The sequence below is a fragment of the Acinonyx jubatus genome, chromosome A3, assembly GCF_027475565.1.
Source record: "Acinonyx jubatus isolate Ajub_Pintada_27869175 chromosome A3, VMU_Ajub_asm_v1.0, whole genome shotgun sequence".
NCBI lineage: Eukaryota > Metazoa > Chordata > Mammalia > Carnivora > Felidae > Acinonyx > Acinonyx jubatus.
The window spans coordinates 44,487,374-44,504,731 of record NC_069388.1 but is presented as its reverse complement, the minus strand read 5'-3'; the positions used below and the strand labels follow the sequence as shown (position 1 = coordinate 44,504,731).

At 43.0% G+C, this 17,358-nt stretch overlaps 1 protein-coding gene across 7 annotated transcripts in view; it reads left to right on the top strand.

Moving 5' to 3' along the window:
- RALGAPA2 (Ral GTPase activating protein catalytic subunit alpha 2) overlaps positions 1–17,358 on the top strand; it is a 312,686-nt gene that overhangs the window by 276,758 nt on the left and 18,570 nt on the right. For all 7 annotated transcript variants that reach the window (XM_027069474.2, XM_053200306.1, XM_027069476.2 and 4 more), the window contains one exon: positions 16,117–16,238. In XM_027069474.2, the coding sequence (XP_026925275.1) occupies positions 16,117–16,238 (122 nt within the window). The remainder of the gene's footprint in view (positions 1–16,116; positions 16,239–17,358) is intronic.

The window sequence follows — 17,358 nt, the reverse complement described above, 5'->3', positions numbered from 1 at the left end:
TTCGGCTTCCTTCCCTAATGAGAAGAGCAATAGAACAAATCGTAGTTGCCAGGACGAGATATGATACAGCCCGTAACACGCCTAGCATGGTGCTTGGCCCATGGAAATCCCACGGCCATTTTAGTTGGTATCACTATCTCAGTATAACCTGTGGTTGATGCCACTTTGGTGGAGGTGCCCCTGGCCTGGGGTAGCTTCCACTCAGGATGCAGTTTGAATCATGTGCCACAGACAGACGCCTCACCCAGAGGGCTGTCAGGATGGGGCTGTTGTAATAGGGCATGCTGCACCCTGTGTGTCTCCGAGAGTATGCAGCCACTGTGCCTGACCCCCACACTGGACTTTTCCTGAGACCTCTGCTGCGTTCCTCATAGGGAGTTTCCCTTCCTCCCCAGTAAGCAGGAGTGTGCCTCGCACACACACAACCACCTTGCAGGGTCCTCGGCCCAGTGGAAACAGGTTGTTTCTCCTACCACATTCATCTACACCGGTGCAGCCACCTCTCCTAGTCCACACTAGCAGCTAGATCTTCATCCAGGCAAACAGTTTTTAACAGAAATGAAATGAGAGTCATTCCATCAGCCCCTGGGAATCTTTGTGACCAATCTCGAAAGCAAAACATAAAAATTTCCCACTACATTATTTAACTTTTATATACATTCTAATCATTGCTTGTTTAACCTGACTGTGACCCAATTGCTGGGACAGATGTAAAAGGACTAAAAGGTGCTTTTTGCCTTCCAGCTGCTCAGAACCCCTTCCCCAGTCACAACGTTAATGAAACTAGTGTTGTTTGTGTTCCTTTGACCACTTGGGGTTCGCTCAGGTGGGTCTGGCCAAGCCTACTGTTGGAGCTGCACCCACACACGTCCCCACCTGGTGCCACCTGGCGTGACGGCTCAACTCTCACATCTACTTTGTGTAGCTTCTGCGTAAGTGAACCATTTACATCACACGCTGTCTTTAATTGCCAGAAACCAGTCACTTTAATATTAAGTGGCAAACATAGTTTTGCTACTTCTGATCACGGAGGAGCTTTGTATTCTTAGAATTCCCCCAAATTTCCAGCTAGGTTTTGATAATTGTGACAGTATTTCTTTTTTCTAACTGATAAGTCTGTGGGTGGATTGGGTTTCAAGTGCTGGTCAGCAGCAATAGTTATCCCTCAGGTGTGCTGTGATGCCCTATTTTACCCAGTAAAGCAGAGTCTACACAGGCCAGGGGAGGCCACTTGGCACCCTTCACACGAGCTGCTTTTTGGTTTCTAGGTTGCTTGCCTTTGGTAACCCCCTAAATTTTCTTGGAGTTTCTCCTTGTCATCTGATCATTGGTACTAAGATGAGTATCTTCCTGGAAAATAAGATGCCATTAAGCCATTGTAATGATTTTACGGAAATATAGAAATGCTCCTTGTTTTCAGATATATTTGTGTTTGTTTTTAAATGCTCAAAAGAGGGAAAAAAAACAAACATAGCTCAAACTTGTAAACATCCTCAAAAGGAGTATTGAAAAATCAAGAAAATCTGTAGAGAGCTTGGTGCAAATACTTTGGGCCAGAAAAGGTACTTCTGCCATGCCCAAGCCCTGTCCTACTTCATCTGGTCCCAGTGGGTTGTTGATGGGCATACAGAGAGCATATTTCAAGAGAACGATAACCAGAATATCTGCCATAGAAGATTATTTTTATCCTTGTTGATTGATTTGGTTCTCTTATTATCATATATCATCATGAATCTGTTTTATTTTTAGAATCAACCTAGATATAAACTAATCTGTAGGTCACATGGAATGCGCCTTTGCCTCCAAAGCGAGAATGGTTGAAGCATAAATATTGGATGATTCAGTTCAAATTACATTCACTAAATAATACCTGTAATGTATTCATAATAACTTTCCTCTTTCGGTTGGCGGTGATAAAGTTAGAGCTTAAAACTCCATGTTTACTGCTATCTTAATCGTCTGCCCTTTTTATACCTTGCCACACAGAGGACTCCAGACAGTTAGAGATGGTTCTGCATTTGTAAGTGTTTTACATTTAGCTGTGAGTTTCACATGGATGTTGAATGCCAGCAGAATGTCAGCGGTAGCCCTTTTCTCTAGCCAAGGCTGAGAGTACATTTTTTTTAGCCCCTCACCTGCCATATGTTTAGAGTGAATGAAAATCTGTGAAAGAGAAACAGTTCAAGCAACATTGACTCCCTTCCTCCCAGAAACCAAGTTATTGGCATAAGCGTGGCAGACCCCTCGGGCTCTCTGTTGTTCACATTGATCCGTCACTTCTTGGGTCATGTTCATCAGTGAAGCAGCCTGTGGAATCCCTGCTCGCTCACTTGACGGCACGTTCTCTAGACGTTAAACAGGCTGAATGATGGGTTTTCTCATCGCTGATGTTTTACTGTCATGGGCTTCTTTCTTTCGTGGTGACTTACAGAAGGTGAGGTGTACCCGCGGCACCAGAGGTGGAAGTAGGAAATGCGTTCATTAGGGGTGTGCTCCTCAACAAATCAGTCCCCTAAGAAGAACTGATCTGAACAGAGATCAAATCCATTGCACTCTTGGAGTGTCCCGAGATCCTAAGAGGGAGACCCATTTGTTCCCTGTGCCAGAAGGACAGGGGAGTATGGGAGAAGATCTCCAAAAGTCTGTAATCTAATAGCCTGAAGCAAACCTATTTCTATCACATTTCCACTTAGTGTTATCATTTCCTTGGAAATATTCTTAAACCTGGTCATATGGCTATTTTCTTCTTTCTTAGCAGAAGTGGACTGCTTTCCTTTCAAGGAGTGTATCATTAGTGTTTGAAACCTAATCTAATATCTTATACTTCCATGTGTTTAATTTCCTTTTCCCGAAAATCCATTTTATTTGGTTACATTGTTCAGTAAAGTCATCCTTTTTATCCGTTACCAGGCTGTGACATTTACTTTGAATGATTCATTTATTTGGGATCTTAAACCGTCCTAGAATTTAAATTTGCATTATATTGAAAGACAAACAGAATCTCTGTAAAAAATGATGTATGGCTTTAGGCTGTATCTGGCATCTGTTCCTATCCTGATGATTATGGAATTTCATCCATTTATTTAGGATTATTGAGTGCCAACCCAGCCCACCTATGGATTTTCCTCTGGGTGGCAGATACCAGGGAAGATGTGAAGGATATAGAAGTCCATCGGAGCAGAGTTTCCTCCTTCCAGAAATGCCCCTCCCAAGGTTCTGTGATGTGACTCAGAACCTTCTTCATCCCTCCCCAGTCCCTCCTCCATCTTCCTTTCCTGCGAATGTACTTCTTCCCCATGCTGCAGAAGTGGGAAGGTAGGAGTTCCCAGCGGTGCATGCTCTCCTTTTCTCCTCTACGGCAGTCTCCAGACCCATGACTCATTGCTTCCTGTCTGCAGCCCAGGCCTCTCTGCCAGGACACATTTGTCATCTCCCCAGTATTTCTCCCCTGACATCTCTTCGGACCCTTCAGACTCGACAGTTCCCCTTGTCACTTGAGCCTTGAACCCCTAAGTTTTGTCCTGCCTTTTCCCTCTCTCACCAAGAGTGAGCAGCCCTACAGCCTGAAGCCTCCTCTCCCTTCCCTCCAACCCTGCTTTCTTGAGGCCCATGTCACATCTTTCTCCCTGACTAGCTCCTCTTCCTCCAGTCTCTCTCCCTTCTAGGCCCTTCCAACATGTGCCCTCCCCTGCCATTATCTCTCAAGTACTGGCCATATCTTGCTGTTCATCTACTTAAAAGCCTCCAGTGATCCCCAGATGCTAGAGACTATTGTTGCCCCTCCTGCCATGACAGACCCTTGGCAGGCTGACCTATACCACTCTCCGTCCATGGGTACTTACATAGTCTCTGGGTCCATTCAGTCCACAGGGTACTTACCACCTCGCAGGTTGGGTGTCTGTCCTCCCAGATAAGTTGTGAATGCTGTAATCTTTCTCACCTTGCTTCCTCCAGCTCCTAGAACAGTCCCTGGCACATGGTCTGCTCCTCTGCAGGCATCTTCCATGAATAAATGATCCAGCAACAGTGCCCGGGGGACTCTGTTCTCTGCCAGGCCACCTCTCCACCTGTTCCAGAGTGTGCTCAGTGAGGACCTTTGCATTAGAAGACCCTCCCCACAGTGTGTAGTGTGTACCACGCATACCATAAGCATTTGTGGGGACAGTTTTTCATTGAGATATAATTCGCATACCATAAAACTCCCCCTTTTAAATTGTGTACTACAGTGGGTTTTACTATATTCACCAGATTGTGCAACCATTAGCATCATCCAATTCCAGAATGTTTTCATCATCCCCAAAAGAAACCCTGTATCCACTCTGCCCACAGTCCCTGGCAAGCTCTAATTTCTTTTCTGACTCTGGATTTTCTTTTTCTGGACATTTCTATAAATGGAGTCACACAATATGAGGCCTTTTGTATCTACCTTCTCCCACTTAGCAGTGTTTTCAAGGGTCGTCTATGTTGTAGCTGGTTCAATATTTCATTCCTTTTTATGGCTGAATAATATTCCACTGTATGGAGAGACTACATTTGGTTTATCCATTCTTCAGTTTATGGACATTCGGGTTGTTTTCACTTGTTGCCTATTACAGAGAATGCTGCTGTGAACATTTGTGGACAGGCTTTTGTGTGAACGTACATTTTTAGTTCTCATGGGTGTAGACCTCAGATTTCCTGGGTCACGTGTCTGACTCCTGAGGGGCTGATGGCCACACTGTTTTCCACAGCAGCCATGCCATTCCACATCCCACCAGCAGAGTGCGACAATTCCAGGTTCTCAACACCCTCGCCAACACTGTCATCCTTGTCCCTTTGGATGATAACCATCTTAGTAGGGTTAAAGGAGTACCTCAGTGGTTTTTATTTCCGTTTCCCTAGTGGCTAATGATGTTGAGCATTTTTTATATGTTTGTTGGCCATGCATTTGTCTTTTTTGAAGAAATGTCTATTCAAATCATTTGACCATTTTTTTAATTGAATTGTCATGTTATTATTGAATTACAAGAGTTTACATATTCTAGGTATGAGACCCTTATTAGGTAACTGATTTGCAAATATTTTCCCTCATTCTGTGGGTTGTCTCTTCACTTTTTTTTTTTCCAGTCTCTTCACTTTGTTGATACATTTTCCTATTTTTTGTCTTTGGTTGCTTGTGCTTTTGCTGTCATATCCGAGACCAGTGAGCATTTTAAAGCTTTATCCTTTGACTGCTGTTTGCCTAAGAAATGAAAAGGTGTTATCACCATCCTCTGCATCCTCTCCTCCTAAAGCTTCTGGTGGTGGGACTGATGGAAGAAATCATCTCATTAATTTCCTCGTTTCGTAAATTATTCTTAGCTGTCCCTTCTCTGAGCTCAGACTCTTTGCAACTGTTGATGCATCTTTTTACTAGGTTTAAAGTATATCTATAGACATATTTAAAACATTTGATTCAGGGTAACATTCCTCAGTCCACAGCTGTTTTAAATAGTCTCCTTTTCACCAGATTTCTGTGAGCACAGTATCTGTCCTTGTGTGAGGAATGTGCCCGCCATCTTGTCTGTAACACTTTGTTCTCTGCTTCATCCTGGAGGGCTGCTTCCACCTCTGCTTGTGCTCCATTTCCTCTTCCCTGCAAGTCAGGCACATCATCCAACCAGACACCTTCTCTTCAAGACCATTCTCAGAAGTTATGGTCATTTCAAATCTGCAGGTAGCCATCGTACCATTTCCACTTGCTTAACATATATATATCCTGGAAATAGGCAGAGAACAAGTACTGTACAAGCCCAGGGGTTAATCATATAGATGCAAGCCAGCATTGACCTCTTCAAAACGTGAGGGCGTGCTGGACTTTCCTTAGTGGTGGCAGACCTTCTCAGGGTGATCTAGAAACCTAAGTGAGGCCACACTGCTCCCTTGCCTCAAACCATGCAGACCTCCTGTCACCCAGACGCAGCCAGTCTTTCAAATGTACCTCCTGTCCCTCTTGCCACCCTGGGGTGGGTACCAATCTCCTTTCACGTCCTGAAACTCCTTGGGGCTCCTTCCAACTCATGCCTCTCTGCACCTGTAATGCTCTCACAGCTGCTTGCCTCCACCCCCTCTTGATTAGCCCCTTTCTGGCCACTGCTTCAGAGGCTTCCCTGCCCTTTCTGTCCTCGCTCTCTACCTGGCACTGACGTAAGGACAGCTCCCCTTACTCTGTGCACCTGTCTCTGCTGGAATGTGGGCCTGCTGAGGGTAGGGGCAGCCCCTGTCCTGTTTCCCAGTTATGTGCCCATCACCAAGCACTGGTGGGCACTCAGCACATATTTCTTGCACGGATAAGCATTTGAGTGAATGTGGACTTGCTTTCTGAAAATGGCAGAGTCCCTTGAAATCAAGTGTACTGAGCAGAGTAGGATGCTGAATAGAAATCACGCACACAGGCCTGTGTATATATGTAGTGTGTTCACCATTCTCTAGTTCAGCCCATTTTGTCATTCTTAGTGTGAGGTAATTCTAGCAAAAGTATCTTTGTAGGAAGACATATTTTCTCCTGGAGCAATATTCCCCCACCCCATGGATGGCATTTGTATCCACAGCTTTTCACACCTTTCTGGAAATTTTGAGCTCTCATATTTTGGTCTGTTTCTGGAACTAAGGCCTTAAGAATAGCACTGCCTCTTTTCTGCTTTTTCTGTGTCTGAATCAGATGGACCTATCATTGTTATCTCTAACTATATTTTTTATATCTGCCTTTGGTTTTGTTTTTAATGTTTATTTATTTTTAAGAGAGAGAGAGAAAGAGAGAGAGAGACAGAATGCAAGCGGGGAGGGGCAGAGACAGAGAGAGAAAGAGGGACACACAGAATCTGAAGCAGCTCTAGGCTCTCAGCTGTCAGCACAGAGCCTGATGCGAGACTCGAATTCATGAACCATGAAATCATGACCTGAGCTGAAGTCAGACACTTAAGCAACTGAGCCACCCAGGTGCCCCACTGCCATTGGTTTAAAGAAGCTCATTCTGTCCTTACAATAGGTGAGAAAAGATCCCTTTGATTAGTACTATATTCCATTCTCACCAGATTGCCTATTTATATTATGAGATATTTTACACATACTAGAAAATAGCTAACATTTACATAAGTTCTAAAGAATAATAAAACATGCCCCTGTACTGGCCCCCCATGTGTACTGACCAATATATTTGACCTTTCCCTATTGCAGCCTCTTCCCCCACCCCAGATATAATCTGGGTGATAGTTTCACTGCATATGTGTGTATTCCTAAAGCAGTATGTTTTACTTTGCCTGTTTTTTAAATTTATGTAGAGGGTCACCTGGGTGGCTCAGTTGGTTAAGCTTCTGACTCTTGATCTCAGCTCAGGTCGTGATCTCACGGTTTGTGAGTTTGAGCCCCACGTCGGGCTCTGTGCTGGTGGCACAGGACCTGCTTGGGATTCTGTCTCTCCTTCTCTCTGCCCCCCCCCCACTTCTGTTTTCATTCTCTCTCTCTCAAAATAAATAAATAAACTTTAAAAAAATAAATAAAAATAATGGCATGAGAACAGACACTCAGATCATTGGACCCAGAAATGGACCCACAAATGTATGGCTAACTAATCTTTGACAAAGCAGGAAAGAATATCCAATGGAATAAAGGCAGTCTCTTCAGCAAGTGGTGCTGGGAAAACTGGACAGCGACATGCAGAAGAATGAACCTGGACCACTTTCTTACATCATACACAAAAATAAACTCAAAATGGATGAAAGACATCAATGGAAGACAGGAAGCCATCAAAATCCTTGAGGAGAAAGCAGGCAAAAATCTCTTTGATCTTGGCCGCAGCAACTTCTTACTCAACACATCTCCAAAGGCCAGGGAAACAACTGCAAAAATGAACTATGGGGACCTCATCAAAATAAAAAGCTTCTGCACAGCAAAGGAAACAATCAGCAAAACTAAAAGGCAACCGATGGAATGGGAGAAGATATTCACAAATGACATATCAGATAAAGGGTTAGTATCAAAATCTATAAAGAACTTCTCAAACTCAACACCCAAAAAACAAATAATCCAGAGAAGAAATGGGCAAAAGACATGAATAGACATTTCTCCAAAGAAGACATCCACATGGCCAACTGACACATGAGAAAATGCTCAACATCAGTCATCATCAGGGAAATACAAATCAAACCCACAATGAGATACCACCTCACACCTGTCAGAATGGCTAACATTAACAACACGGGCAACAACAGATGTTGGTGAGGATGTGGAGAAAGAGGATCTCTTTTGCGTTGTTGGTGGGAATGCAAGCTGGTACAGCCACTCTGGAAAACAGTATGGAGGTTCCTCAAAAAACTAAAAATAGAACTACCCTATGACCCAGCAATTGCACTACTAGGCATTTATCCAAAGGATACAGGTATGCTGTTTCGAAGGGACACATGCACCCCCATGTTTATAGCAGCACTATCAACAATAGCCAAGGTATGGAAAGAGCCCAAATGTCCATCAATAGATTAATGGATAAAGAAGATGTGATATATATATGTGTGTGTGTGTGTGTGTGTGTGTGTGTGTGTGTATATATATATGTATATATATATGTGTGTGTATATATATATATGTATATATATACACATACATATATGTATATTATATGTATATTATATGTATTATATGTATATGTATATTATACGTATATGTATATTACTCAGCAATCAGAAAGAATGAAATCTTGTGATTTGCAACTACGTGGATGGAACTGGAGGGTATTATGCTAAGTGAAATTAGTCAGAGAAAGACAAATATCATATGACTTCACTCATATGAGGACTTTAAGAGACAAAACAGATGAACATAAGGGAAGGGAAACAAAAACAATATAAAAACAGGGAGGGGGACAAAACAAAAGAGACTTATAAATATGGAGAATGAACTGAGAGTTGCTGGAGGGGTTGTGGGAGGGAGGATGGGCTAAATGGGTAAGGTGCATTAAGGAATCTACTGAAATCATTATTGCACTATATGCTAACTAATTTGGATGTAAATTTAAAAAAATAAAAAATAAAACAAGTTAAAATAAAAAATAAAATTAAAAATAAATATAAATGTATGTAGATAGAATTGCACTGTACATGTTCTTCAGTGAGTTACTTTTCCATTAACATTGTTTTTTAAGTTTCATCCATACTAATCCACACACCTGTGGTTTATTTTCACTGCTGTATAATATTCTACTATGTGACTACATCTATCAGTAGAACTTAAAAATAGTTTCTCTCTCTTTTTTGACTTTGCCACTGTCTATAGAATATTATAAACATTGTTACATGTGGGATTGCTGGCCCACAAGTCTGCACATCTGTTGTTTCTTGGATAATGTGAAATTGCCTTCCTGAGAAGTTAAGCCAATTATCTCCTACCAGTAGGCTCTGAGAATTCCTCTGCCTATCCTCTCTGACATTTGGCATTATTAGATTTTTTTGTTTTGCCAGTCTGGTATATATAAAATGGTATCTCATTGTGGCTGTAATAATCCCTGATTATTAGTGATGTTAAGCACCTTAATATCCATTCATAGTTTATGTTCTGGAAGTGCTTGTGTATTTTGCCCATTTTAACTTTTTTTTAATTTTTTTAATGTTTATTTATTTTTGAGAGAGACAAAAACAGAATGAGAGTGGGTTCGGGGCAGAGAGAGAGGCAGACACAGAATCCAAAACAGGCTCCAGGCTCTGAGCTGTCAGCACAGAGCCTGACGCGGGGCTAGAACTCACAAACTGCAAGATCATAACCTGAGCTTAAGTCATATTCTCAACCGACTCAGACACCCAGGTGCCCCTGCCCATTTTTTCTAATAGATTTGATTACATTTGATTCTTTTACTGATTTCTGGGAGTTCTTTACATGTTCTGGACATTTACCCTTTGTCAGTTGTGTGTGTTGTAGATGACTTCTCCCACTTTGTACCTTGTCACTTTTTACGGTATTGTGGTAAATAGTAGTTTTTAATTTGAATACGCCCAGATGTACCAGGCTTCCCCCTTATGGTTCATGTTTTTGTTTCTTATTTAATGAATCACTCCAAATCCCAAGGTCATAAAGAATTTGCCCTATACTTTTCTTCTGGAAGTTTTGTATCACTTATGTTTTTATCTATGCAGATTTTTACTTCAAACTGAAAACTCCCTAATCTCTCTTTATAAACTGCCTTTGCTTGAAATATGTCTAGCAGTGTCATAACCCAGAGCAATGGGCACAAATCCTAGGCATTCAATAAATATTGCATAAAGCACCTATAAGCTAGGTAGTATGAGTGATGTAAGGATGAACCTGACCCATACAGTATAATACGGTATACTCATAAGGAGTATAATGGGCTAAGTCGTGGGTGCCAGAAAGATATGCCTAATCCCAGAACCTGTGAATGTTAACTTATTCCAAGAAGGGTCTTTACAACTCAGTGAAGGATCTTGACATGAGAAGATCATCCTGGATTATCCAGGTGAGCCCTAAATCTAATAACAAGTGTCTTTATAAGAGACACACGAAGAGGAGGAGGCAGTATAGCCAAGGAGGCAGGGATGGGAGTGATCAGTCACATAGAGCCTCTGCAGGAAGTAAGGCCCTGCTGACACCTTGACTTTGAACTTCTGGCCTCCAAGAAGTGTGAGAGAACAAACTTCTGTTGTTTTAAGCCTGCCCCCCGCCCCCTGCCCCCTGCCAACCAGTTTGTGGTCATTTACAGCAGCCACAGGAAACAAATGCAAGGATATTTAAGATGAGATGGTCCTACATGGTAACTACAGTCAGGGCTTCTCTTTATTCCACTGTCACACCCTCAAGGGATGGATGGAGCAAGTAATGGGGGCAAACTTTGCAAGTGCCACGACTTCTCAGAGGCACATGGGGTTGTCCAGAGCCTCCCAGGCAGTGCTGAAACTTGGCTTCCCTCCCCTCATAGACCACTGCCATGGGAAATGGAGTCTACAGAGTCACAAGTGCGACCAGCTCTGGGTGGGCTTGTGTCATCGATGAGGGGCTGCATGAGTTAAGGAAAACCAGGGATAGGTAGGAAAACTGCTGCAGGACACACAGATATGACATCAGAAGGCTCCTCCAAGGCTGCTTTGTCAGGCTGGGCCTAGTGGCCACTCCTGGGAAATTTAGGAAAGGTCTTTCCTTAAAAGAAAAAAAAATAAGGGGCACCTGGGTGGCTCAGTTGGTTAAGTATCCGACTTTGACTCAGGTCATGATCTCGTAGTTGGTGAGTTTGAGCCCCACATCTGGCTCTGCTGACAGCTCAGAGCCTGGAACCTGCTTCGGATTCTGTGTCTCCCTCTCTCTCTGCCCCCCCCCCCAGTCATGCTCTGTCTCTCTCAAAAAAGTAAATAAAATTTTTTTAAAAATTTAAGGAATAAATAAATAAAGCAGAGAAAAGGGTGAAAATCCTAAACAGCAGTCAGCAAACACATAGCATGATTAAGTAAAAAGAAATGAAAATGAGGTAATTGTTATTTTTCTGAATTTATAAAGTCAGCATAGTCTGTGGGTGTCGATGCAGCTTAAGCCTATGGACTCAGGTTGATTTTCACGCCCATATAGATTTAAGTCAGTAGTTTAGCTCCCAACCTTGCACGAAACCCCAAACTTAATCCTGTGTACTTTAGAAATCAAGCTGAAAGCAGTAAAAGTTAGAAGACCTTGGTTCTGGTCCCAACTGTACCACTGAGTAACTGTGACTCTGGAAAATCACTTGAACCCTTCGCATTCCACTTGCTGATCAGTAATGTGGAAGCCATGACACTCACTCCAGCTCACGAGGGTCTAGCATAAAGGAGGCTTGCTTGTCCTAGAGACACAGAGGTTCCTCCAGCTTATCCACTATGTTCTTTCTGGGAGATGAACCCCTAAGCCCATATTAAGTGGGGGGAAGGAGCGGGCAGTCCACATCTCGCATGTTTCTATTGTGCTCTGGAACCTGGGTCACGTTGAGGCTTCAATATGTGATTCCATCTGGTCCTCTGGGCAGCCCCAAGAGCAGATCTCAGTGTCCTCGCTTTACACATCAGGCAACCGAGGCTGGGGTTATTGGAACAGCTTGTCCTGGGTCCCCCCATGGTAGCAGGGAGAAAGCTGGAACTCAAACCTAAGCCCCTCTTGTCTCCAAAAGGCAAGCTCCTTCCTGTCAGACAGCTGCTGCCATTTCTAAACATAAAAACAAATAATCAGAATAAAGTTGGGGAGTTGGACTTGTATTCTCAGGCTTTTGTAACCCAGTTGAATTTGTCTTGAGGGTGTCAGAAAGTTCTCCTGGAAGTTTTTGATAAAATAAAAGTGGCAAATACATATTTATTCAAGTAGAGGGATATCAGTAATTGATAAAATTCTTACATCAAAACATAGACACAGCGGGTCACTGAAAAAACTCAAAATATCTAGGAACCAAGATGGATTGCTAGGTAGTAACTTAAATGTTCTCCGAATTGAGTAATCAAAGGGAAAATTCTCTCTTTAAAAAAATACTTGTGTGTGGTTTTTAATGAGATAGTAATTTAGAACAGAATTGAAGTTTTACATTTGTTAGTGGACTTTCTGAGAGAACAACAGAGCAGTGGCTAGTATTAAAACAGGTATTGGATTTGTGACCAGGTGTCTCTTTAGCCACCTGCTTTCAGCCAGAGGCACTGACCATCCACTGCCTGGCATTATTACAGCATTTGGTTCATATCTTAACATGTCTTACACAGGAGAGGAACCTTAGAATAGCGTTTCGATGTCTAAATTATAAATGCCTTTTTTTTTTATTTATATAGAAAACAACCAGCATTGAAGCCCTAAAGATAATAGATAAGAAAATGTCAGGGATGCCTGGGTGGCTCAGTTGGTTAAGCGACCAACTTCAGCTCAGGTCATGATCTCACAGTCTGTGAGTTCAAGTCCTGCATCAGGCTCTGCACTGATGGCTCAGAGCCTAGAGCCTGCCTCAGATCCTGTCTCTCCCTCTCTCTCTCTCTCTGTCTCTCTCTCTCTGCCCCTCCCCCACTAGCACCCTGTAACTCTCAAAAATAAATAAACATTAATTGCACGGGTCCACTTATATGCAAATTAAAAAAAAGAAAAAGAAAAGAAAATGTCAGGTGATGCTGCTTCTAATTGCCCTTGTTAGTAGTTCTAATAAATTCAGTTAAATCCCAGAGCTACGTACATTCTTTAAAGCTACTAAAAGAAATGATTTTTGGCACCCTGAGCTCCTTCGCTGTTTCTAAACAGTGCCAGGATTGGGGTGGTGTTTGTTTTCTTTTTGTCATGGTGTTTACATGCCCTGGCGTGGGCCTTGAGTGAAAATGCATTTGGTGATCTCCTGGTCTCCCTGCAGTCCCTAATGGATGTTTGTCTAGATGACAACACCCAGTTTAGCGCTGTTAACGCTCCAATGACAGCATAGGACCAGCCTGGGGGTGGGGGAGTGTGTGCTACGTGTGACAAGGGCGTGAATGCGAGATTGGGAATCTTCTGTGAGGTAAACACTTCCTCCTCTGGTATCCAGTTCTGGAAGCACTTTTTTGTGCTGTCTCCCACAGTGCCTTCTTTGAGGAGTCAGACCATAAATGTTCAAGTCAAAGAATCTCAAAACTTGACTATCACCCCCGGTAACTCAAGTGCTGGACTTGCTCTTAGGAGCCCAGATTTCTCAGCCTTGACAGGGACAAGCTTACCAACTGGATAGTGTCATTCAGGGAGAGGATGACGAGCTGCTGTCTGAGGTCAATTTCTGTGGTATTATACATGACATCTCTTTGTAGGGTTGACTGCGAGCTTGATTAACATCGCAGCCACTCTTGCAGATATGTGGCTTCCATAGCACATTTAGCAAAATGCATCCACTCTTCTGTTTTGTTCACCATTGTCCCAAGCACTGTATGTGGATGTGTTGGACGCAGTGGGGCCTTTCAGGAAACAGCAGGACCATTCTAGGCAGAGCATGACAGGTCTTTAGAGGGCCGTGCCTGCTCTAACCCGGGCCCTCAAGCAGACTGCGGTCTGAAAGGGGGAGCCATGAATTGCGTGTTGACAGCGGGCCACGGCTGTCCTAAGGCTCAGGTGGTTGTCAGCCATAAGTTTAGCTCAGCTCTTTGAGTAATTTGTCACGCCTCGCTCGGCCCCTGCTGGGCCAGCACGTGCCAGCTTAGTGTCAGAGTGCCTGTTCGCCAGACGGCCACTCAGGCCTAACGTCCTGCTGTTCCCTGGACCAGCGGCTTGCTGGGGCCGTGCACGGAGGGCCGAGCTGCGCGACAGCCAAGTGCTGTGCAGAATAAGCGTGTTCATAATGAGACGTGAATGGCATTAGTGGGTCCCTCTAGAATTGGGCCTGAGAGGATGCCTCTCACTGTGGAAGTTTGGCAGCCTGTTCATCAGGGCGAGTCACTGGGAGTTCAGCCTGCATTCGAGAAGCCGGTTCAGACTCCCACCACCCAGGCCTTAGGCTGCCGTGACTGTCTGCATAAAACACTAAATTCATCAGAGGGGCCACTTTTGAATTCTTTTTTAAAGTTACATAGAGCAAACGTAAAGAGAAATTCTGGAACAGAGCTGCCCCATAGCTCTCGCCACGACAAAGGACGTGTTTCACATCCATGCAATCCAGCACAGTGACCCCAGCTGCATGTGGCTGCTGGGTGCTTGAAATACAGCTAGTGGGACAGAGGAACTGAATTTCTATTTTTTTATTTTAATTAATTTAAATTTAAATTTAGATAGCCACATGCGGCTCATGGCTACTGCAGTAGACAGCACAGCCCCAAGATGCCTCTGGTCTCATGGTGTAAAAATCTTCCTCTGAATATAATTAAAAGGGGCAGAAGAGGAAGGGCCTGCATTGGGAACTCCATATGCATACTTTGACAAAAGAAAATAGAAAAATATTTTCCAATCTTAAAACACATGCTTACTGAAAGCTAATCGGAAAAGCATAATTGTCACCAACTTTTATTTTTAAAGAGGCTGTTTTGGAAAGATAGTTTTAAAATACGGTGAGAAATGCTAGGATTACTTTTGCTCTTCCAGAGTAGCAAATAATGAACTGATTGATGGTGATCCACATTCCCTGTGTTCCTGGAGAATTAGCATGATTTTCAAAACGACTAAAACACATCTTTTAACTTTTGCATTGATAACTAGGAAGGGGAAAATGAGACGTCATGCTGACTTCCCCAACTGTTAATTCATAAAGTCATACGCGCGGTGCCTCCATCCGCTGTCGAATTGTTCTGACGTTATCCTGTTATTGGAAGTGCATGATTCACCTTCCGAGGAAACAGAAGCCATACACAAAAGGGGAAGATTTGCTTTCTGCCCTATGAAAGGCTGCCACACGCAGGGGTCCTATTAAGACAGCTGGAAAGTTGCTTCAGCGTGTTACGCTTGTAAGTTTTATTGGTGACTGGTTTTTGATTATACATTTGAATGCGTGTGTTCCAGACTACAGTTTTAATTAAAAGGCAATAGTCTTTTCTTTTTTAAATTGCATTGTGCACTCTCTGCTAGAGTCCCCCACTTATTAGTTCCTATTTTCTAATGCTCGTAGCCTGTCCTGGCCTGAGGCACTGGTGCCCCCTTGGAGCATACCTTCCTGGCCTTCCCTCTTCCGTGCAGTGTCTTTTTTTTTTTTTTTTAAGTGTACACCAATTCTTGCTTCAAGTGTCAATTCATTTTATAGGGACTGAGAAGAACATTCTATCCACTGACCTAGGAAGGGAAGGTCCGACATCATCACACAGCCGTCAGTGGAAAGAGATGCCATCACAATCAATGCCTCTGTTTTTGTTTGTTTGGATTAACCTTAATGATTTTTTGCTATGATTCTATAACTATTGATGTTCATATTTTTCAGTAATACTGGTGTTGGATGTAACTGACTGAAGTCTAAGAGAAACAGGTCTCAACATCAGAATCTTACCGTTAATTATGACTTCTATTTAATTCCCTGGCAAGAGGTTAACAGACTTGGAAGGTACTTTCTTCCCCCCCCCCCCACACACACATAAAAGTTGCATAACCATATTCAAACCAGAGTGAACCGTGTCATTGTTATATGTGTCGTTCCACATGTGCACTTGTTTCCTTAATCAATGACTGCAGCTACGAAGAGAGAGCTCTGTACCTCGAAGCAATAATTCAGAACCACCGAGAAGTAATGACGTTTGAGGATTTCGCGGCCCAAGTCTTTTCTCCCTCGCCCAGCCCCTCCCTCGGCGGAACGGGTGAGTGTCTGCATTATTCTGCCCTCCCTCGCTTAGGACGCACTCGAGCAGCAGATGTACACCTGTTTTTCACAGATAAATGCTTGCAAATTTAAGAAGAGCATTCTCCCTCTGAATCAACTAATGAATATCAAAAGGAATGATGACATTCATTTTAATTTGTTTTGTATCCGAGCTGTTCACTCAGTGCTTTTCTTCAGCTATCCTGTTAACCCCCGAATCTAGCAAGGTTAATGAACTTTTTCTCAGTAATGTGCTCCGGTTCATTCAGGAGTGTAGGTTTCTTGCTGAGCTGGGAATATGTTGTTTAAAAGCGATGCCCAAATCAGTGCTTACTTATCAAAAAAGTGTTCCTCACAGTCGAAGCCGTTGCTACTAATGCTAAATGGGGATTATGCTGCCGAGATACTCGGGTCAGGGATTAATGCAGGAGAGATGGAAGGACAGTGTCCCCTGGTCCATCATTACAGCAGAGCCGCGTGCACGCTTTCTCTCTGGAGTGGCCTGTGTCACACGGACAGGCTGCCGACCAGCGCAGCACCTGGCATGGAACCTGTTTAGAAACTGGCTTTCAATCATTTTCATTTATTATGCCAATGGAATATTTCAGAAATTTCCATGAATGTCCTTGTTTTTAGGTTTTACTCTTTTTGTATTTCCAATTCAAAAAAAAAAAAAAGGGTACTACCCCTTAAACTGATTATATGATTACTGTGGGTTTTTTTTTTTCCCAAAGAATAGAATTACTTGTGAATTTCTGCATGTAATTACAGATTAATTGCCTTTCAGAGAGTAAATGGGATATTTAGTCAATGCATGTTGAAATTCTCAATGAGGGGCTTCCTTCTTCTTCCACCGGTGTAGACACAACTGTTAGCATGCTTAATAGATTTCTAACCTGTGTCAATTGTCTCTGAACACCGCCTTACTTCTCCGATTCTGACTTGTTACTAAATATCTTACACACAAAGTGAAAAAAAATTAAATTCAGTGAAATAAATCACTTACAAATAAAATCAGCCATGCATCATTGTTTAACATCGCTGGCTTCAATCCTTGCCTCTCCGAGCTTTGTTGGGAGATAAGAGGGAGAGGCTTGCACTTTGCTCAGGGAGCCAGG